Here is a 24,580-nt window from a genome sequence, read left to right on the forward strand (position 1 = left end):
TCCCTGAATGGTAGTGAGGGAGGAGGCGTAGGGACAGATGTAGCACTTATTCTGCTTGCAAGGATAAGTGCCAGGAGGAAGATCAGTGGGAAGGAATGAATGGACAAGGGAGTCGTGTCGGGAGTGATCCCGGCAGAAAGCAGAAAGTGGGGAGGAGGGAAAGATGTGCTCAGTGGTTGGACCCCATTGGAGGTGGCGGAAGTTTCAGAGGATTATGTGCTGGACACATAGGCTGGTGGGGTGGTAGGTAAGGACAAGAGGAACCCTATCCCTGGTACGGTGACAGGAGGATGGGGTAAGAGCAGACATGTGTGAAATGGAAGAGATGCGGTTGACAGCAGCGTTATTTAATTACCTTCCGCAGTTTCAGAAGGGCTGAGTCAATTTTTTAAAAAACAAACTTCCAGACTTCATAGAAACAGAAACACCAGCTGTTGGGGACCACATTTCAAGTAGAACTTTTATGCAATGCCTGAGGACATTTCCAGTGCATGCCTTGTGCTGCCCAACTTCAGTGGGTGGTAATCAGCAAGTAGAACCTCCACATCCAAGCAAATAGGAGGGGGTCGGACTGCCATCTATCATTCAAGGCAGCTTCCCCACTAGAACAATTTAACTAGCTCATTTGAACACTGCTACCACCCAAATCAATCATTTAAAGCATGATAAATAACTTACAATAGCTGGCAGGTTCATCCCAGTACAGGTTTTAAGTGAGAGCTCCACAGTGCATCCTTTTACCCTCAACATATTCCTCCGACTGAAATTCATTCTGATAAGTAACCTTTTCAATGGGAGCCCACTGGAAGAAATACAAACCCAGAAGCAAGGTAGAAGTCTGTATATGTGTCGTGGGAAAGTGAGGGATTGATCTCTGAGGTTCTGATTTCAAGGCTTCTGTTCATTGGAAGTCTTAGCAGGATTCTGAGGTAAGGCTCCATGACAGACAAGAAAGGAAGTTACTAGTAGGTATAACTCCTGCTTTTCCAGGCCAGGCAAAAGTTGTTCTTGCTTTCCTTGATCTGACAAGCTTGTCATGCTAGTAGAGATCCAGCTAAGGAAGAGTTAAACTCATAAAAGATTAAATAGGACCCACATCCTACTTCATTAAAAAGTTAACTAACTTCCTTGAAACATGCTAGCTGCCTGATCACCCCTTTACTTAAGACTCCATTGTTGGCATTAAAACAAGAAGTGGAAAATTTGGATCAAGTTTGAGACTTTTTGAACCCCTTATCTGTTCCCAGTCATCTGGATTGTGGATTGCAGTTACTTCCATTTTTGATGAAGTTTGAATCCTTAATAGATTACAGGCACTAAAACAAAGGAACGATATCCCTGAATATTGAGAGTGAAATTTTGTGCATTACATTGGGCAACAGAGCAAAACTCGAGCCCACAGGAAGATGTTGACCCTTCTCCCAAAAACCATCCCAGGGACGACTGTTTGCCAGGAGCCTTAAAGCAACTCACACCATTTGTTATTTTTCTTTTTTCGATACAGCACCAGTTACAGGCCCTTCTGGTCCAAGAGCTAAAGCCACCCAATTACACCCGTGACCGATTAACCTATTACGCCTCACGTCTCTGAGATGTGGAATGAAGCTGGAGCAACTGGAGGAACCCCACACGGTCATGGGGAGAACATACGAACTCCACGTGGGCAGTGGCAGGAATTGAACCCTAGTCACTAGCACGGTAATCGTGTTACACTGCGCTGCAGTGCCACCCCTATCCTATCCTATGAGATCTTTGGCAAGGGCTGAAACGGCATTACAGGCAGGAAATTCATATTCTGATCCTGCCTCCATACATCTTCAGAAACAAGCCTTCGTTATACTCGTATCGATTTTTCCCTGTACATTCCTGGCTGACCTCTCGCATCGCACCTGGAGGTCATCTAAAACTCTACTGCCTCAGTCCTAACTCACACCATCCTATTCATCAACAACCCTATCCGTAATGCTGGACGATAATTACATTAATCCCTCTGCAACCTCAGTCCTTCCTAATTCTAATTATCTACAGCCACGCAAGCCCTATTCAACTCTTCTCTGGGAGACAGTCAGTATCAGTGACTGGAGCCAAAGGATTTAGGCCTCTCAGATAGCCTTCCCTGATACTATAAAAACCTCCAACATCTCTTCCTTCCTTTAAATTGGGAGATGAGCTGGTTTTGTCACAGCAAGGAAATTCAAAACCAAGGCTAGAAAAAACTTCTTCCCAGAGGAGATAGAAATCCAGTTTCAAAACACATGGGGGTAAAATTATTTTTTACATTGTCAAGAGCAGAACAGTGCATTCCATTGAGTGAAGCTCATTAAAATACTTCTTTGTTCCAATCTCTCAGTTACAGTATTTTTTAAATGTTACTACAGGCTCTGGGTGCTATGAGCGAAAGTCGTAATAGATATTCTGCATACACTTACATATTTTCATAAATCTTTGCTTCCAACACACAGCTTTAGTAAGCTGAGATACAAACTGGAAACATAGGTGCAGTCTGTGTTTAACGGTGATTTGTTTCCAATAGCTGTGCACGCTGGGAGGTTAAATCAAAATGTCCGTACTACAAGGTATTTACATTGGATTGCTATTAAGAGTAGCATTAGCGCCAGGTTTCATGAAACTGAGTGTCTGATCACTTTGAAGAAAGGCAAATTAGGAATGGTATTCAAAGGGAGCTGCTATGGTATCTGTTGGTGGGTAGCACACAGTCTGCTTTCTATTCGTCCAATTTCTCATCTCCACTTCTGCAACTATACAGGCATCTTCTCAAAGGCAGAAGTTAGCCAGAGAACATAGAACTTTCAATTCATTTGCCATTAGTCAGTCTCACCAAGCCATTGGCCATGAGGTGGAATTAAGAGGACCAAAGAAAATCATTATTAGTCCATTGAAATGTTAACAATAACATTCTCCCTCGTGTGCTAGTCATTATTTCCATTGAACCAATGCCCATTCTGCAGTCAGAATATATACTGCACAGTTTTATTTTCTAAAATATATTCTCGTATTTGGCAAAGATAGATAAAAGCTCCAGTCTGCTCAGGGTTTGACTTCAGAACATAAGCATGCAACTAACAACTCATCAAAAGAACGCAGATGAGTTGGCAAGTCTTAGTTGAAAGGGAATGTAGCTCTAAGGCACAATTATAAAAAGGCAAGCAGGGACTGCTGTTGTAGCTGACTTCTGCAATCTGGTGTGGGTAAAGGATTAAAGTACCATTAGTCATAGCAAATTTTAAAGTCAAGCTCCATAAATCAGGTAACACAAATGTCTAAAACTCATAACTTCAAGAATTCTACCTAAAACAAAGATCTAGTTTTCTTCTAGCTCTTGTGGGGAAATAATTTAATAGAATAAAAACTCAATTAATAGAAGTAATGACTGGTAGACGAGGTGGAATATTTCATGTCAGTAATTTAGCATTGATTTTCTTGGTCTTTTAACTTTCATTTTCTCCTCCACATTACTGTCACCACTGTGGTGTAACTCACTGACGAACTATGAATTGAAAGCTCTGTGGCTTTTCTTGGCAACTTCCTCCTTTGAGAAGATGCTTGCGAAATCACTGAATCACTGGAACGGAGATGTGAAGGGACATAAGGAAAGCAGATCAGGTATAGTCTGCTACCACCCCAACAGACACTGTAACAGCATCCTTTGAATACCATTCTCAGTGTGCCTTTCTTTCTAAAATTACTAGACACTTCAATTTTCATGAAATCCAACACCAGTGTTATTCCTAATAAGACAGAGGAGCAGAATTGTGCTATTCCTCCCATCGAATCTACTCCCCATTGAGTCATTGTGGCCGATTTATCATCCCTCTCCTGTTGTCTCCAGCTAACCACTGAAGCCCCTACTAATCAAGAACCTATCAACCTCCACTTTAAAAATACCCAGTGATTTGCTTCCACAGCCATCTGTGGCAATGAATTCCACATACTCACCACCCTCTGGCTAAAGATTTCTTTTCCTCAACTCTGTTCTAAAAGGACATCCTTCTATTCTGAGGCTTTGCTCCTGGACTCACCCACCATAAGAAACATCCTCTTCACTCTATCCAGGCCTCTCAATAGCTTTTAAGAAGACCTGTCCCTCATTCTTCTAAACTCCAGCAAGTACAAGCCCAGAGCCATCAAATGCTCATCATGTTAGCCCTTGCATTCCTGGGATAATTCTCATGAACCTCATCTTGACCCACTCTAATGCCAGCATATCCTTTCAGGGCTAAATTCTTGCTTTTATATTAGTCAGAGTCATACTTTATTGATCCCGGGGGAAATTGGTTTTCGTTACAGTTGCACCATAAATAATTAAATAGTAATAAAACCATAAATAATTAAATAGTAAAATGTAAATTATGCCAGGAAATAAGTCCAGGACCAGCCTATTGGCTTAGGGTGTCTGACCCTCCAAGGGAGGAGTTGTAAAGTTTGATGGCCACAGGCAGGAATGACTTCCTATAACGCTCTGTGTTGCATCTCGGTGGAATGAGTCTCTGGCTGAATGTAATCCTGTGCCCAACTAGTACATTATGTAGTGGATGGGAGACATTGTCTAAGATGGCATGCAACTTGGACAGAATCCTCGTTTCAGACACCATCGTCAGAGAGTCCAGTTCCATTCCCACAACATCACTGGCCTTACGAATGAGTTTGTTGATTCTGTTGGTGTCTGCTACCCTCAGCCTGCTACCCCAGCACACAACAGCAAACATGATCGCACTGGCCACCACAGACTCGTAGAACATCCTCAGCATCGTCCGACAGATGGTAAAGGACCTCAGTCTCCTCAGGAAATAGAAACAGCTCTGACCCTTCTTGTAGACAGCCTCAGTGTTCTTTGACCAGTCCAGTTTATTGTCAACTCATATCCCCAGGTATTTGTAATCCTCCACCATGTCCACACTGACCCCCTGGATGGAAACAGAGGTCACCGGTGCCTTAGCTCTCCTCAGGTCTACCACCAGCTCCTTAGTCTTTTTCACATCAAGCTGCAGATAATTCTACTCACACCATGTGACAAAGTTTCCTACCGTAGCCCTGTACTCAGCCTCATCTCCCTTGCTGATGCATCCAACTATGGCAGAGTCATCCGAAAACTTCTGAAGATGACAAGACTCTGTGCAGTAGTTGAAGTCCGAGATGTAAATAGTGGAAGAGAAAGGGAGACAAGACAGTTCCCTGTGGAGCCCCAGTGCTGCTGATCACTCTGTCGGACACACAGTGTTGCAAGCGCACGTACTGTGGTCTGCCAGTCAGGTAATCAAGAATCCATGACACCAGGGAAGCATCCACCTGCATCGCTGTCAGCTTCTCCCCCAGCAGAGCAGGGAGGATGGTGTTGAACACACTGGAGAAGTCAAAAAACATGACCCTCACAGTGCTCGCTGGCTTGTCCAGGTGGGCGTAGACACGGTTCAGCAGGTAGACGATGGCATCCTCAACTCCTAGTCAGGGCTGGTAGGCGAACTGGAGGGGATCTAAGTGTGGCCTAACCATTGGCCGGAGCAGCTCCAGAATAAGTCTCTCTAGGGTAATCCCCTTCAGATTACTGCTAACATTGCATTTGCCTTCCTTACCACCAACTCAACTCACAGGTTGAGTTTTTGGGAATCCTGTATGAGGACTCCCAAGTCCCTTTGTACCTCTGATTTATGAAACGGCACCCCAGACAGAAAATAGTCTACACATTTATTCCATCTACCAAAGTGCATCACCATACACTTCCCTACACTGTATTCCATCAGCCACTTCTTTGCCCATTCTCCTAATCGCTGCTCTCTTGAAGAAGGGAAGGAGGCAGAAGAAAGGAAATTATAGGCCAGTTAGCCTGATTCCAGAGGTTCAAATGATGTTGGAGTCTATTATTAAGGATGAGATTTCAGGGTATTTGGAGGCACATAATAAAATAGGCCAAAATCAGCATGGTTTTCTAAAAGGTATTTTAGTTGGGATTTAGTTCTGTTGGGATTTTTTTTTTGAGGAATTAATAGGATAGACAAAGAAGTCAGTGGATGTTATTTATTTGGATTTTCAGGTCTTTGACATGGTGCCACACATGAGGCTGCTTTAACAAAATAAGAGAGCATGGTATTTCCAGAAAGGTACGAGCATGGATAGAGGATTGACTGACTGACTGGAGGCGAAGAGTGGGAATAAAGGAGGCCTTTCTGGTTGGGAACCAGTAACTACGAGTCAGTGTTGGGATTACTTCTTTTCACATTGTATGTCAAATGCCTTGGATGAAGGAACTGATGGGTTTGTGGGTTTGTGAATCACGCAGGATTCCCTAAGGGTTAACTTGCAGGTTGAAAGTTCAATGTAAATTGATTGAGAACCTGAGAGCAAGATTGCTGTATTGAAAGGGAAATGAGAAATTGTGTTCTGTGTTCTTACTGAGTTTGAGTCGGTAGTAAAGGCGGCAAATGCAATGTTAGCATTCATTCTGAGAGGGCTAGAATATGAAAACATGCATGTAATGCTGAGGCTTTATGAGGCATTGGTCAGACTGCACAGAGTATTGTGAACAGTTTTGGGCCCTTGCTCTAAGAAAAGATGTGCTGGCATTGGAGAGGGTCCAGAGGAGGTTCACGAGAATGATTCCAGGAATGAAAAGGTTAATATATGAGGAGCATTTGATCACTCTGGGCCTTTTCTCAATAGAGTTCAGAACAATGAGGAGGGCTCTTGTTTCAATCTATCAAATATTGAAAGGCCTGGTTAAAGTGGACGTGGAGAGGATGTTTCCTATAGAGGGGGAGTCCAAGATCAGAGGGCACAGTGTCAGAATAGAGAGGCATCCATTTAGAACGGAGATGAGGAAAAATTTCTTTAGCCAGAGTGTGCTCCAGACTGTTGCGTAGAACAAGTCATTGGGTATATTTAAGGCAGAGGTTGATAGGTTCTTGATTAATCAGGTTGCCAAAGGTTATGGAAAGAAGGCTGGAGAATGGGGTTGAGAGGGATAACCAATCAGCCATGATGGAATGGCAGAGCAGACTCAATGAGCTAAGCGGCTAATTCTGCTCCTAGGTCTTATCATCTAATCTCTTAGATCCTTCTGCAGACTCCCCGCTTCCTCAGCACTATCTGCCCCTCCATCTGTCTTTGCATTGTCCACAAACTTGGTCACAATGCCATCTGTCCTGTCATCCAAATCACTGAGATATAACATGAAAAGAAGCAGTCTCAACGCTAACACCCAAAGAACATCACTAGTCACTGGCAGCCAACCAGATAAAGCTCCCTTTATTCCCACTCTGTTTCCTGCCATCAGCCAATCCTTGATCCATGCAGGTACTGTAACACCATGGGCTCTATCTTGTTTAGTAGTCTCATAAGTGGTACCTCATCAAATGCCTTCTGAAAATCCAAGTGAACAATATTCATTGACAGTCCTTTGTCTGTCCTGCCTGTTATTTACTTCAAGGATTCTAACATCTTACCAACCACTGGTCAGGTTAACTGGCCCATAATTTCCTACCTTTTGCCTCCCTCGCTTCTTAGAGTGTGGAAAGACATTTGCAATTTTCTAGTCCTCTGGAACCATTCCAGAATCTAGTGATTATTGAAAGATCACTATTAATGCCTCCACGATCTCTTCAGCTACCTCTTTCAGAACTCTGGGATGTGGTCCATCTCGTCCAGGTGACTTATCTGCCTGCAGATCTTTCAGGTTCCCAAGTATCTTCTCTTTAGTAATAGAGACTACACTCACTTCTGCCCCGACACTCTTGACTTTCTTGTATCTGTGTTGTTTTCTACAGTGAAGACTGACACAAAATACTTATTGAGTTTATCCATTTTTTGTCCCCTATTACTACCTCTCCAGTGTAATTTTCCTTATTGCTTTTTTCAGTAGACTACTGTAGGTTTTTAAAAACTTCCCAATCAATCCTCGCTTACCACTAATTTTTGCTTTTATGCTGTCTTTAACTTTCCTTGTCCGACATAGTTGCCTCATCCTCCCTTTAAAATACTTCTTCTTTCAGATGAATCTATCCCTTGCCTTCCAAATTGCTCCCAGAAATTCCAGCTACTGTTGTTCTACCATCCCTGATAGTTTTCCCTTCCAATCAATTTCGACCAGGTCCTCTCTCATGCTTCTGTAGTTCCTTTTACTCTGCTTTAATACTGATACATCTTATTTTAGCTTCTCCTTTTCAAACAGTAGGGTGAATTCTATCATATTAAGATCACTGACACCTAAAGGTTCCATTACCTTCTCTCTAAACAAATCTGGTTCATTACATAGCACCCAATCCAGAATTGCCCTTCCCCTTGTGGGCTCAACCATAAGCTACTCTAAAAAGCCATCCTGAAGGGATTCTACAAATTCCTTTACTTGGGATCTAGCACCACCTGATTTTCCCAAACTACCTAAATATCGAAATCCCCCATGAATATCGTAACATTGCCCTTTTATATGCCTTTTCTATCTCCCTTTGTAATTTGTTCTCTGCATCCTGCCTACTGTTCGGAGCCCACGTATAATTCAGATAACTATCCAATGTAAATACCTCGTAATGTTGACATTATGAATTTTGTCTTCCAGCACATAATTAATGGAAGGAAATCACTATGAAATATAAAAACTACACCTATATTTTCAGTTTCTTCCTCAGTTAGCCAAAGACGTGTGCTGGGAGCAAGGATTTATATTTTTAAAAAAACTATGTAATAGCAAGCACAATCTTGGTAAAAATTCTCACCCGTAGCACCTAGAATCTGCAGTAACATTTTATAAAATGTAAGTAGGAAGCTGGAACCGATGACAGTATTTGAATCAGCTTCAATCAAAGGAATGCAGTATCCAGCTCTTGATATTTAAAATAAAATTAACTCAATGTGTTTTGAAGTTGGATTCCTATCTCATCTTTTTGCTAGGACTGCTTTGAAAATTTCTGATTTTTAAGTCTTCTGCTATGGCCTTTTTTAAATTGCATTTGATCAGGTTCTTTCTGCCTTACAGTGTTTCATACTACATATGCACAAAATAGAAACGTGGCTGTTGGTTTCAACTATTAATGCTTTTCTTTCAAAGAAGTATTGCTAACTGGAAACACAGTAATGCATCACAGTCAATGCTATTTATTACAATAAGAACGTGTCCACTAATATTCTACTAAACTCTTCAGAAATGAAAACCCAAACTGAGCTGGCAGCAATCATACCCAGTTCTGTAGACTTCGAATACGTGGTTTAACCTGCATCTGGTGCCTCAAAAGTCTTGGACTGGCAGTTCATGCCCTATCACTACAAAATCTTCCAAACCAATAACAGGATAAACCAGCCATCAACATTGTTCTCTTCTAGGTCAACAAAAGGTTTTAATTATAGTTATGCACGCATTACTCTCAGACAGCTGACTCCCAAGGTATGCTCTAGTTCTACCACAGCACAAGACACCCAGGAGGCTTTAAAAGAATGCTTCCAGGATATTCTCAAAGTCTTCTTGGTATAGTCTTCACTGATCCATGGAAATTTCTAGCTAGTAATCAAACGAATTCAGAAGAGCATCAGAGATGGAATTCAGAATTTGTTCTTCACTCAATGGGCCTGGGCCCTTCACACAGGGCCCTGGTGTGATTGGTAAAAGCACAGCATCACCTGGTAAGCTCTCAGCCAACCAGGGCTGAGCTTGCAGGCCTTCCTGGCCACCTTCTCTTCCTGCTTCACACCCCCCCCCCAATCTATATCATTGACCACCTCCAAGCTGGAGTGGAAACAAGTTGTCCTCGACCCCAAAGGATTGCTTGAGAAGAAAGGAAAATGTTTACTATTTTCTTTTCTCTCATTAAAAAAAAATGCTATGGAGTCATGTCATCCTGAATTCCTAACAAAACAAATACGTTGTAATGGAAAATTAATGTTCCCTTGTAACAGAGAACTAGGAGCTTTTACCGTAATGACTACTTAACAAAGACAACTATTAGCTTTGTAGGCAGTGGACCAGTCTGTTGTAAACACACTGACCAGCCTTTCCTTTCACTGATGACATTGCTCATTTTGGCCATGTTTTTTGAAAGGCAAAACAAAATTTCGGGCTTGGGATATTTTTTAAAAATTGCCATGATGTGTCTTCATATGGCTTCAACGAAGTCAAACAGAAGATCTAGGGATATGGTTGAAGATGGTTTAAAAACATCCCGTGCTCCTGCTTGATTTGTGTAAAATGAGTTTCAAGTTTGAAAGAACTTCCCCCACCCCCATGGAAAAGGATTATCATCAATTCAATGTGCGCATACACGTCATCATAAATGCTAGGGCTAAGACTACTGAGATTTTCATCCAAAGAGTTTAACACCAGCATTATAGAGAATATTAACCAAGCAGAAGAAATCAGTTGTAACATTGGGAATATGCATTGCAGACTCTCATCTAATCACAAAGAAATCTAACTGCCTTACTCCTCTGTTGCGGCAGACAAACCTGGAAAACATCAAGTAATTTAGACAGATTCAAACTCTTTCCATTGTGCTGGTGACTTCATTCTGGCTCAATGAGTTCCAATTCCACCAGTTTGACAAGCTAACTTTGTAGAGAACAGACGTTGTAATGACATCAAATTCCCTAAACCCCATAGTAAAAAAAAAACAGCTGTTGCTGGATTACAATGTTCAGAAATAGGTTTGGGAAGGTTGTATTTTAAACTGCTTTTACTCACAAGCTTGAATCATTCCCTCTTGTAGCTCAAGTGTGGGAAAGTTGCACATTCATTGTTGGCTCTTCAAATATGTGATCATTGCTCATCACCGATGTCTGCTGGTGCATGTTTCCCATAGTATTTGTGGAAATGAATTAGGAATGGCAATTTCCCTATGCAATCTCTCCTTTCTCAGAGACAATTACTGGGGTTAGCACTTGGAACTAAAGGTTATATTCCTATCCCATTCAGCTCATGATCTCCCAGCTGCGTCAGACATGGATCCTTAAGATATGCTGGCCCACTCTATATTCTCCAAGATCTAATCCTTACCCAGTTTCCTTCTCCCCAATCCTCAGCTGCTCCTAATACATTCTGCCCCACCACAAATCTCAGAAGCTGAACCTCACACTCACTCATCTGCCAATATACCTCATAAAACACAATCTCATGTCTTTCTCTCATTCTCTCCAAGATTTTTTAGATTATCTTAAACACCAATCCAAAATGCCCTTCAAAGCAATTTCCAACTCAATCACCTGATCTGTGTGATGCAGTCCCAACTCCAGCTCCACAATCTGTCATTATAATCTCTGCTTCAACACACAGCCTCAGTCACAATACTTGTTGAACCAGAACTTGCTGACCCACTAATTGTCTACTTGTCCCATTTTCAGGCACACCTGCCCAGCAAACCCTAACCCTCAAGCTGCCTATTTCACAATGTGCCTTGCCTTTACAAAAGACATGCTCAGGTCTGTCACTCCAACCCAACACCCAACCACAAGCCTCCTTTCCTACTATATTTCAATGTTATCAGTCCAACTAACTCCTCCTCCTCCACATCCGAACCCACTTCCTCCATATTCGGTCGATCGCAGCTTTGCAGTCCAAGGCTCCCCACACGTCCACTGGTGGTTCACTCAATCCCTAGACCTGCTTCTTGCCTCAATACATACAAGACCCTTTCATCAACCACAGAAAGCAAGCTTCTTACGTTGTTAAAGGTATTAATTTACACTGCAATCATCCAGCAAATTGCAATGACTGCAATTCATGCCACCTCTATTCAATGGAGTAAATTACTGATGATTTTGTTTAGCATCTTAACAACGGCATCTGCTGTGGCCCTACCCTGAGCCATTATTTGGATGCCACAGTTGTTAGAACATATTAAGGACTTGGGGTGTATAGCGAAACATTGCCTTCAGCAACTAACCAGCCACCAATGTTCAGATCTGAATATAGACTGTACATTCCACTTGAAATGCAGCCCTGGACAATAACTTCCTGAGAGCTGCGAACCATAGTTAATTGGTATTTGTAGAGTGGGTGCGAGGAAGAGGGCGTGAAAGTTAAATGTACTTCAAAAGAAGCATCATAGATATATTGTAAATATAGAATTGTCCTTTGATCTTTAGCATATAAAAAATAATGTAATGTTGGGTCGAACAGGCCTCTTCCAAAAGGGTCTGCTGTGTTTCATTTTGTCGAATAACAAGACTACTTTATGCCTACCAGCTGCGTCTCTCCGGTGACTTTAACAGGCTACTTTAAATTACCTCCAGTATAAGTGAGTGGGAGGGGGTCGTGGCATGGGGGTGTCTCTGAACGTAGCTGTGAGAGGGGGAGCTAGATCTGCAGTTTACAGGAAATAGATGGGGAGGGAAAATTAAATTGTGCTAATGGACTCTGAGAACCAATTCAGATCTAAAAGGATGTCCTTTATGTTTAACAAAATATAAGACATATTAATGCACAAAGAAAGTGATTCAATCCAAAAGATGAATGCACATATGACGAGAAAAATTTGAGGATGAAAGAGACATCCAGTAATGTGATAACTTTCCTCACTATAAATCTACCCCACTCTGTCACAATTGTAGCTCAGAGCAACTCATAGCCAGCTACACTGGGGAAGAGTAAACTGTTGTACAGACATGTCAACTGTTTCTGTCCCTCCTCAGAAGCTACCTGATTTGCTGAGCTCCTCCAGCATGTTGTATGCATTGCAGTAATCTATTGCCTTCTTTTTTACATTGTATGGTGCATCATGCCAACTGGCAAAATGCCTCATTGCCAGAATCACCAATGAGTACCAAGATCTTGCCTGGCTGGCAGTGAAAGGGGTGCTCTAGTCAGATCGTTCCCGTCAGGTTGAATACTAGCCTGCACCCACCCTGCCTTCCAGGTGACTTCATTGAAGATGACTGTACGGTGGCTCCAGGGTACGGGCTCACAAGAGGCTTCAGAGGGTTTCAGACACAGCTAGCTCCTTTTTTGGGCACAATCTCCCCTTCCATCAAGGACATCTTCAAGAGGCGATACCCACAAGAAGATGCTATCCATCATTAGGGACCCTCATCATCCAGGACATGTCCCCTTTCTCATTACTACCACTGGGGAGGTACAGAAGTCTGAAACACCACATTCAGTGATTCAGGAACAGCCTTCTTCCACTTTGCCATCATTTCTGAATGGTCCATGCACCTGTTGTAACTACTTTGTTGCACCTTTTTGATTTGTATTATTTATTCCTGTAATTATATGTCCTGTAATTGTATGTCCTTGCTCTGTACTGCTGCTGCAAAACAACAAAACTTCATGTCATATAAATCACCGATGATAAACCTGACTGATTCTGATTCTGAGGAGGGTGCTGTCACCATCTCTACTGCAGATTGCGGATTTGCTAAGAAGGTGTGGAGAAGCACGCAAGGGTCCTTGTCACATTTCATCTGAGCAGCTAAGTAACGATAGACTCTCTGATCTATGGCCTACTTCTAAGAGCACACAGAGAGACGGACATCTCATGCAGCTGGAAGATCAGCAACTCGGTGAAGGCTTCTCTTCGGTCTGCCTGAAACTTGCTGGTCTTCCAGCAGAGAGAAACGGGTGCAAGGGAATGCTGCTAGCTAACACTTTCCATACAACAGGAGTGCATGGTGAAGGATGCACAAAAGCTTGGTGCTGCGAATGCTAAGGCTCCATGGGGACGGGCCATGGGGTCTTTTCACTACTGGATATCGAGAGGTTAAGTCTGATGGGAAAGCCACTCAAGCAACAGAAGCTGTATTGTCCTAGGAAGCACAAGATGCAACAATGTTATGTCAAATGACACACAAAAAAGTAAGGAGCATTGCACGGTGTTTATCCTTCAGTATTTTCAAATTATCAGTAAAGCTTATTTAGAACTTTTAAAAAAATGCATCAAAATAAAATTCTATGGGACCTTGTACGATTCAGTTAACTCAACTTACCGTGCTTCATTGGCCAACTCTTTCTCACCCAGGCACGTAAACTCAGTTATGTACCCCATAGTGCAGTTGAATTTTGCCCAGTCGGGTTTGCAAACATAGAGGAAGTGAGGCCGAAGACGCCCAATTGAATATTTGGCTATGTCGGTCAGAGACTGGCTTGCAGCAGCCCCAAACAAAAATGTCCCAACTGCCTTATATACAGTGGCTAAATAGGAGTTTCCAATAAAGGAGTCCGAATGTAATTGGTTCCAATGAACAGAGCATATCTCCCCTATGATTATCTGCAACAGAAGAAAGGTCAGGTGTCAATTCTACACTAGAAATAACAGGCATGATATTCCTAAAGCAATCCACAAGAAGCTCAGTACAGATGCTTGCAGGGAAAAAAAGCAGCGTCAACAAAAATAATTTTATAAGGTCATTTGTTTACAATTTTAAGCATCGTATTTTTTGACTATGGGTCAAGTCTTACTAAAGATCAGACAATTTTGATGAGTGGTGCTCATGCGTACAACTTCCCTTCATTAATCAATCATGATTTTAATCTGTAATTTATACTTGCAGCACTGAAAGTACTTAACCCATATGATCTTAGATTAATGCAGTAACCCATAAACAGATTTATTTATCACATGTACAGTACATTGAAACATACAGTGCAATGCATCGTTTGCATAAACAGGCAACACAACCTAAGGATATACTTGGAACATGCATCCCGGCACTTAACATAGTACGTCTACAATGCTTAGCAACAACAAAAGCAAAACAAGCCCCTTACCTCCCTCCCACCCACCCAAGCAGTCCTCTAACTCCAGGATCGCCCATCTCTAGCCCTCCAATGGACTCATGGACTCGCAGATATTGGGCCTTTAACTTCCCCAGTGGACTTGCAGACCCAAGACTTCAGCCATTAGGCCTCGACTTCCGACCTACCTTCAGGCTTCAATCTTCGGTATTGTACCCAGAATTCGTCAATGACATCGAAAGATGAAGGGTCCTTAATGAAGCTGCTGGTCATAACACCAAATTACCCTCATATCTCATCCTCAAGACAAAACAAGAAATCTCAAGGCTATGTCAGTGATAGGAAACCTGATTCTGATTCACTGTTAAAATCAAGGCTGCATATTATTAAATCCCATTGAATCTTGCCTCCCTATGCCATCGACTTCTGGTCCACCAGCTCCAGAGAAGTATTCCCAGAACAAAACAGCCTGCAACCAGTTTTGAAAACAAGAGTTTTCAAGCCTCTACTGGTAGCTACAGAAGCAAATTTCTAGAAGCTACCAAAAGCCCGTATCAACAACTTAACAACTTCAGTCAGTATATATATCCATTAAGCAAATGACAGATATAACATTTTGTTTTAGATTATGAAGACACGCAGTCTTTTTTTATCCTGACGAAGGGTCTCGGCCTGAAACGTCGACTGCGCCTCTTCCTATAGATGCTGCTTGGCCTGCTGCGTTCACCAGCAACTTTGATGTATGTTGCAGTCTTTTTTTATTGTCATTTAGTAATGCATGCATTAAGAAATGATACAATATTTCCTCCGGTGTGATATCACAAAACACAGGACAGACCGAGACTGAAAAAAACTTACAAAACCACATAATTATAACATATAGTTACAACAGTGCAACAATACCACAACTTGATGCAGAAGTCCATGAGCACAGTAAAAGTTCAAAGTCTCTCAAACATCCCAAATCTCACGCAGACGGGAGAAGGAAGAAAAACTCTCCCTGCCATACCCGGCCACTGTCCGACTCTGAGTCATCCAAAAACTTCGAGCTCTGATCAGCTCTCCGACACCGAGTACTGAGCGCCATTTCTATCTGAACGATTGGACCTCTATCTCGGTCGCCAACAGCAGGCAAGGCCGGGGATTTTGAGACCTTCCCTCTGAAAAATTCCCGACTGCGCAGTAACGACAGCAGCGAACAAGCGTTTCAGAAATTTTTCCAGATGTTCCTCTGTGCTTTCACGTCCATCTCCATCAAATCAGAATTGCCCACGGCCCCTATTTAACAGATACGATATCATTTTTCACCGGAGGTCTGCGCACGCACGGCGTGCTGCTTCTCTCTCCTCCCGCCGTTTACAACAGAAAGACAAAGCACATCATGAATCCCAAGAGACCAGAATATGGTACGGGGGTGGGGTTGAGGGGAGAGTACAGCAGGCTATCTAATTGTTTTAATGAGCTCTGTATTTAGCTTTGACTGCAAGGAAGAGGAACAATGTTGTGCCATATTAATTATTCTAATAGCACCTAATCTCTTCTGCATGCTTCTGGTCCATATCCTTCCATTCTCTGCATATTCATGTGCCTATCTAAGAAAATCTTAAATGACTCTGTCCTATCTACCTCCACCACCAGCCTTGACAACACATTTCCAGCACCAACCGCTCATTGTAAAAAAAACTTGCCCTCACATCTCCTTCGAACTTTCACAATCAAGTTAGTAAGAAGTGACCTGCCCTATACAAATTCATGGTTGACTGTCCATAATTAGACCATGCTTTTTGCAAATCTGTAAGAATCTGTAGCCCAATCTATAAGAATCTTCTCCAATATCTTTCCTACTATTGACACTAGACTCACCAGTCTATGATTTCCAGGCGGGAGGAGAAGATGGCATTGCGACGCAAAGCACGCAGCCCTCCGGTGAAATGATATCGTATCTGTTAAATAGGGGCCGTGGACAATTCTGATTTGATGAAGACAGGCGTGAGAAGCACAGGAACATCTGGAGAAATTTCTGAAATACTTGGTTTCGCTGCCGTTGTTACTGTGCGATCAAGAATCTCCAGAGGAAAGGCCCCAAAATCCCCGGCTTTGCCTGCTGCTGGCGACCGAGGCTGAGGTCGAAGCATTCGGATAGAGATGGTGCTCGGTACTCGGTGTTGGAGGGCTGATCAGAGCTCGAAGTTTTCGGACGTCTCAGAGTCGGACTGTGGTCGGGCATGGCAGGGAGAGTTTTCTTCCTTCTCCCGTGTGCGTGAGATGTGGGACTTTCGAGAGACTTTGAACGTTTTTACTGTGCCATGGACTGTTCTTCAACAAGTTATGGTATTGTTGCACTGTTGTAACTATATGCTATAATTATGTGGTTTTGTTAGTTTTTCAGTTTTGGTCTGCCTTGTGTTTCTGTGATATCACACCGGAGGAATATTGTATCATTTCTTAATGCATGCATTACTAAATGACAATAAAAGAGGACTGCACACTTATCACAGGTTCCCTTGCCTTGCTGTCCTTGTGCTTTCTACTTACTGGAATGGAGATGTCCTAAATACCAGCTGGCGTTTAGCAACCTGCATATGTCAGATGTGGACTTGCCCAATAACTCTCTCAAGCTCCTGTCTGATATTCTTGCAATCTGCCCTCCCTAAATGTAATCATTTCCTACTATTCTTTTCTTTACTCATAGCTATTTAAAAATAAGGAGTTGTGGTCACTGTTTCAGAGATGTTCCCCCAGTGAAAGGTTGGTCACCTGGCCAGGTTCATTTCCTAATACAAGTTCTGGTGTCTAGCTGGATTAACCACATACTTTCCTGGATGCACCTAACCAATTCTACTCTGCCTCACCCTCTTGCATTAAAGAGGTCCCACACTATATTGTGGAAATTATAGTCAACCACACTAATAAACCTATTGTTTTTGCACCTTTCCCCAATCTGCCTGCTTATCTGTTACTCAATGTCTAGGTGGTTATTGGGGGTTCTAGAGTATAATCCAACCAGAGTAATTGCACCGTTTTTATTTTCAAGTCCTACTCATGTAGATTCAGTGAATCAGCCTCTGTTCTGTCCTTTCTGATTGCAGCTGCTTCCCCTCTTTTGCACAAAAAAGAACAAATTGTGCAAATGGCAAAAAAAAGAGCAAAATACCCAGAATATAAAACACGAAACCACGAAGTAATTGGAACAGTCTAGGTATGTTCATTTTGGTTCAGTCCTGTCTAGAGCTGTGTCAATTGTTGTCTGCTGGCTGCAGAGCCTATCCGCCCTGATCAAAACTGCATAAAATAGCAATAAAAAAAGGGCACCATCAGAAATCATAAACATGTCATGACATGACTACAGAGTCCAATCCACAAACCTCGCCGATTAAACCGTGTCTAAGACCAAAGACTCTGGCGCCATCCATGAGCAAAAGGGAGAGAGGGACTGGTCAGACACCGGCACCTTCTTCCAGAAGCAGTGACTGAGAGAGAGAGAGAGAGAGAGACAGGTCAAACACAGGCGGGCAACGCTCAACACCTGCTCGCCTTCCACTCTTGAACTCGGTGATTTCAATTTTACTTGACACCTCAGTCGGCAAGATTGGAGAGAAACGGAGTTGATCTCAGGCCCGCGCCCTGTCTCCAGGCTTCTTGGCCTCCAAGCTGTACACTTCACACGAAACCTCACTGTACTTCCCTTGGAGACAGCAAAGTACTAAACTGTTCAATCAGACTGAAAGTACACCACCAAAATGTAAATCACTGCTTCCAGTAGCAGCAGAACCATACTTGAAAGAAGTAGTTGTTTCGTGAGCTGTCTGGAGGACGTTGCCTTTGGTTGTGCTGTTCGCTGGCGCCATCTTCAATGTCAATATCTACCAGGTATTGTGGCACAGGATAGCAGCGTGGTACAAGAGAACAGTGAGGCAACAGACACCAGAAGCCTCACAGTCTGAGTTTATAAATGAGTAGGCAAGTGAAGATTATGACTGAAGCACATCTGGGAACATTACCAGGGGAACTTAACGACTTGAGCGGGGTGCAACCACCAAAGAGTAAGTGTTGTCTTCCCTGCTGTGCCTCAGGTACTGGGCACTTCCGCAGCTGGCCTACAGCAGGTCATGGCGTACAACTGAAGAATATAAAGCCTAACATTACATGTTTTGAACCATCTTCCTAGTCAGCAAACAGTGAGGCAATCTTAATTAAAGAGCTAAATAACCATTTGCAAACAACTATTGCAGCAGATTATGAAACAGAACTTGATAAAACTGGACACTTAAAAATATGAAAACCTGACATAATGTAGAACTAATGATCTTATTTGGCAGTTCTAGGAAACTAGTGTAACAAGATACATATATATAACCTTTACAATGGATGTAGTTCATTATCATAAAAATACAAAGCTGTCATTATCACTCATGGCAACCTTACTGTAATTGCTTGACAAAATCATTGAGGTAGAGAGCCTATGAAAAAGTATTCAACTCCCCACAACTATTTTCACATTTTACTGTCTCATTTTTTAATTTAAAATATACTTAAGTAGGAATTTTTGAGCTACAAAATATTGTGCATCATGTCAAATCAAAAGAAAAATTCCAAATCCTATGAAAAATTTACTAAAAATTAAAAACCAGCCTTGAGGCTGAGAAGTATTCATCCCTACGCTATCTTTCCTCAGGTGCAACATACTGCATTACCTTACTAACTCACCCAATTTGTTGATGCAAAAAGTTAGAGGATCACCAGTGTTCAATGAACTTCTAAGAATAAATATCCTCTCTTTCTCCAAGGTCCAATAGTATGGTAGATTTTCAACAGACCAAACCAAAATGAAGACAAAAGAGCATTCAAAACAGGGAAATAATAATAGAGAAGCACAAATCTGGGGAATAGTACAAAACCATCTTCAAGGCACTGAACATACCTTGGAGCTCAGTGCAGTGATTCTTAAAAAGGTGAAAAAAAATATGAAACCACAGCCACACAGCCTTGGACAGGCCACCACTCTGAACCTAGTCGCTGCAGAATAATGGCACTTGTACGAGAGGCTACTGAAGAGAGGCTTCATGGCACCACAATCTGTAAGGCCTTGCACAAAAAGGGTACTTATGGAAGAGTGGCAAGGAAGAAGCCCTGGCTAAAATGAATAGTGTCAGTTAGATGATGTTGTAAAGATGTAGAAGGTCATGTAATCAGATGAGACTAAAGTGAAACTTTTTGGCCTGAACACTAAGCAGCACACATGGTATGAATCGAATACTGCGCATCAGTAGCATCACCATCCCTATTGGTGGAGGTAGCATCATGCTATGTGGATACCTTTCAGCAGCAGAGGCTGGAAATCTGCTTAAGGTTGAGGGGAAGATGACTGGCAGACCACAGTACGTGTGCTTGCAATACTGTGTGTCCGACAGAGTGATCAGCAGCACTGGGGCTCCACAGGGGACTGTCTTGTCTCCCTTTCTCTTCACCATTTACACCTCAGATTTCAACTACTGCACAGAGTCTTGTCACCTTCAGCAGATTTCTGATGACTCTGCCATAGTTGGATGCATCAGCAAGGGAGATGAGGCTGAGTACAGGGCTACGGTAGGAAACTTTGTCACATGGTGTGAGCAGAATTATCTGCAGCTTAATGTGAAAAAGACTAAGGAGCTGGTGGTAGACCTGAGGACGAACTAAGGTACTGGTGACCCCTGTTTCCATCCAGGGGGTCAGTGTGGACATGGTGGAGGATTACAAATACCTGGGGATACAAATTGACAATAAACTGGACTGGTCAAAGAACACAGAGGCTGTCTACAAGAAGGGTCAGAGCCATCTCTATTTCCTGAGGAGACTGAGGTCCTTTAACATCTGCTGGATGACGCTGAGGATGTTCTACGAGTCTGTGGTGGCCAGTGCGATCATGTTTGCTATTGTGTGCTGGGGCAGCAGGCTGAGGGTAGCAGACATCAACAGAATGGATGGAACTGGACTCTCTGACGGTGGTGTCTGAAAAGAGGATGCTGTCCAAGTTGCATGCCATCTTGGACAATGTCTCCCATCCACTACATAACGTACTGGGTGTGCAAAGGAGTACATTCAGCCAGAGACTCATTCCACCGAGATGCAACACAGAGCGTTATAGGAAGTCATTCCTGCCTGTGGCCATCAAACTTTACAACTCCTCCCTTGGAGGGTCAGACACCCTTAGCCAATAGGCTGGTCCTGGACTTATTTCCTGGCATAATTTACATATTACTATTTAATTATTTATGGTGCAACTGTAACAACAACCAATTTCCCCTGGGAAAGTATGACTATGACTATGACTAATGCTGCTACACACAAATAGATCCTGGATAAAAACTTGCTAGGTTGAGCAGGGCAACACCCCAAAGCACACTGCCAGAGCAACCTTGAAATGAAGAAAATTTATGTCCTTGAATGGCCCAGTTAGAGTCCTGACATTAACCCAACTGAACATCTGGGTTAACGTCAGGACTCTAACTGGATCATTTCTAAATTTAGAATTTAGAAGATTTAGAAGATTGAGGGGGGATCTTATTGAAATGTATAAAATCCTAAAGGGATTGGACAGGCTAGATGCAGGAAGATTGTTCCCGATGTTGGGGAAGTCCAGAACGAGGAGTCACAGTCTGAGGATAAAGGGGAAGCCTTTTAGTACCGAGATTAGGAAAAATTTCTTCACACAGGGAGTGGTGAATCTGTGGAATTCTCTGCCACAGGAAACAGTTGAGGCCAGTTCATTGGCTATATTTAAGAGGGAGTTAGATATGGCCCTTGTGGCTAAAGGGATCGGGGGTATGGAGGGAAGGCCGGTACAGTGTTCTGAGTTGGATGATCAGCCATGATCATACTGAATGGCGGTGCAGGCTCGAAGGGCCGAGTGGCCTACTCCTGCACCTATTTTCTATGTTTCTATCTCTGGCAAGATCTCAAGACTGCTGTCCATCACCACTCCCCAAATAGCCCAGCATAGCATGAACAATTCTGCAAGGGGAAATGGGCAAATCTTGCTCCATCACATTGTACAAAGCTAATAGAAAGAGTTATCCAAAAAGACTACTGGTTGTAATAGCTGTGAGAGGTGGTTCAACTAAGTATTGAGCAAAGGGGGATGAATACTTTTGAACTGCTGACATTTCAGTTATTGGATTTTTAGTTTCTCATGCTTTACAAATTACCCTGTTTTTTTTTTGCTCTACTGTAAAAAAAAAGGAACATGTGATTCACAAATAAAAATTCTCAGTTAAATTGATCAATATCCCTGGTTGTAATACTCATTTATGTGAAGAAAGGGTTGTGGGCTGAATACTTTTACAAAGCCGTGTAGGAATAAACAACTTTTTTTTGTAGCTAACCTGCTTAGAAAGGAAGTAGAATATAGCAAGTAACACATAATTCCACTTTTTATAACACTTTGATCCACCAGTTGAATATCACCATCTTTCTCATCTGTCAGGAAAATCTAGTACATTTATTTAAGGAGGCCTTTTCCGGTTGGTTGTCGGTGACTAGTGGTATTCCACAGTGGTCAGTGCTGGGACCACTTCTTTTCACATTATATGTCAATGACCTAGATGACATAATAGATGGCTTTGTGGCCAAGTTTGCAGACAAAGCAAAGAGAGGTGGAGGAGCAGGTAGTGCAGATGAAGCACAGAGTCAGCAGAGGGCTTAGACAGATTACGAGAATAGGCAAAGAGCTGGCAGATGAATATAGTGTACAGAAGTACACTGTATGGTCATGCACCTTGGTAGAAGGAATAAAAGTATAGACTATTTTCTAAATGGGGAACAAATTCAAAAATCACAGGTGCAAATGAACTTGGGAGAGCCCTCATGCAAAATTCCCTAAAGTTTAACTTGCAGGTGAGGTCAGTGGTGAGGAAGGTAAATGCAATGTTAGCATTCATTTTGAGAGAACTAGAATATACTGTAAAAGCAAAGATGGAACACTGAGGCTTTATAAGAAATTGGTCAGACTGCATTTGGCAGTACTATGAACAGTTTTGGGCACTTTTCTAAGAAAGGATGTGCTGGCATTGGAGAGGCTTATGAGAATGAATGGATAAGTGTATGAGGAGCATTTGATGACTCTGGGCTTGTATTCACTAGAGTTGAGAAGAATGGGGGGTGGGGGGATCTCACTGAAACCTATCGAATACTGAAAGACCTAGAGAGAGTGGACGTGAAGAGGATGTTTCCTATAGTGTCTCCTACAGTCAGAATACAAGGATGTCCCTTTACAACAGAAATGAGGAGGAGTTTAGTCAGCCAGAGGGTGGTGAATCTGTGTAATTCATTGCCACAGGAGGCTGTGGAAGCCAAGTCAGTGGGAATATTTAAAGCAGAGGTTGACAGGTTCTTGATTAGTAACGGTGTCAGAAGTTATGGGGTAAGACTGGAGAACAGGGCTGAGGGGGATAATAAATCACCCATGATGGGACAGTGCAGCAGATCCAATGAGTCAAATAGCCTCAATCTGCCCTTATGTCTTGTACTCTTAATTCATATTCAGAATGAAACCTGACTGACAAAGAAGGGCAAATATAACAGCACAAGTTGCCACTCAGCAATGTACAGTTAACTAGGCAATGACTAGGAAGTAGCCGAATTGTAACCCCTAATCCACTAACACAAGTGTTAAAGGAGGGTCAAACAAGTCTTACTTTTCCTTGAGTGATATATTCTTGCAATTATTAAACAGCATTATTGGCAATACCAAATGAAAGCAACAATTGTGTGGAATAAAAATGAGTTGACTTACTACCAGTAGAACAAGTGGAGTAAAAGTGCCACCTAATAATTGGTAGGATATGGTGTCTTCTTTGTATGGGTACTTGATGGTTTCATCATTACAGTAAAATCCACGTCTGAATGGAGAGCCCAGCGATGTAAGAATTGCAAAAGGCAATCCAGCTAGTAAAGCAATAAGAAACCAATCTGTCAGTTCAATAAGAAACGATACGAGCTACTCCATGATTGGCGTCCAAACGTTACCTGATGATAATGTACCATAACAGACACCAGACCACAAGTTTAAGGCAATAGAAAATTTACGGGTATTTGTTGTGGCAACTGATGGCAAACAAATATATTGACTGGTGAAGTCACGCACATGGACTGCTTTGGGCAGACTGCAACAGAGGTCAGGAAAAGTACCAGTGTTGTCTGCTGCCATGTGTATCCTATCAACCAGGTGACTGGCAGCCGTCAGAGTGCCAGCCATTCACTTCAGAACTAAGAGAGACAAAAATTATTTCTAGAAAAAAAAATGATGGCTTTATAAGCAGCAGCTGGAAGGCAAAACAACATAGAATCAGATAAAAAAGACGAGTGATTAGCTGGACAATTCTCACACAACATTAATGAACATATAGTCTCTTATCATTTTAATAGACAGCCTTAGACATGAATTTTATGTTTATTAGAGCTGTAATTTCTAGGTTCAACCAATGAATGGTTACTAAAAATGACAAGAGCATTGTAATTAAATGTTTTATTTCTACATAATTTTCCCCAATAATCTGTACTGAGCAACCAGTTCCACAATTCACACCCTCCACAGTCAAACAGATCCTGATACCTCTATGGGTGGATGATCACTTAGACAAACTAAAAAAGGAAAACAAAAAACTAGAAGGAGATGAGATATTTACTTCAAACTTTCTGCATAATCACTGAAAGAGTTGAACTGCACACGCACGTGACGAGAGCTGTATAACTCATTTTCTTCTACCTTAGGCCACGAACTTATCAATCACCCCTGCTGTGGACCACTTTCTGGAGGTTCAAGACGCTGACTTCTACAAAGAAGGAATCCATATGCTCCACGACTGCTGAACTAAGTGTGTAAATGTAGGAGGGGACTACGTTGAAAAATAAATGTGCTAGGTTTTCTAAAACTGG

At 42.3% G+C, this 24,580-nt stretch overlaps 1 protein-coding gene across 3 annotated transcripts in view; it reads right to left on the reverse strand.

Annotated features, from left to right (window-relative positions):
* plpp1a (phospholipid phosphatase 1a) overlaps window positions 1–24,580 on the reverse strand; it is a 110,037-nt gene that overhangs the window by 31,843 nt on the left and 53,614 nt on the right. Inside the window, exons 1-2 of one of the 3 annotated variants that reach the window (XM_063042932.1) lie at window positions 18,031–18,093; window positions 13,918–14,198 (exon numbers count right to left, since the gene is read on the reverse strand). In XM_063042932.1, the coding sequence (XP_062899002.1) occupies window positions 13,918–14,198; window positions 18,031–18,078 (329 nt within the window). In that variant the 5' untranslated portion in view covers window positions 18,079–18,093. Of the gene's footprint in view, window positions 1–13,917; window positions 14,199–18,030; window positions 18,094–23,438; window positions 23,591–24,580 lie in introns of those variants that run through there. The other 2 variants (XM_063042931.1, XM_063042930.1) reach the window with 2 other exon arrangements.

This window comes from Mobula hypostoma, chromosome 3 (genome assembly GCF_963921235.1).
Source record: "Mobula hypostoma chromosome 3, sMobHyp1.1, whole genome shotgun sequence".
In the NCBI taxonomy this organism is placed as follows: Eukaryota; Metazoa; Chordata; class Chondrichthyes; order Myliobatiformes; family Myliobatidae; genus Mobula; species Mobula hypostoma.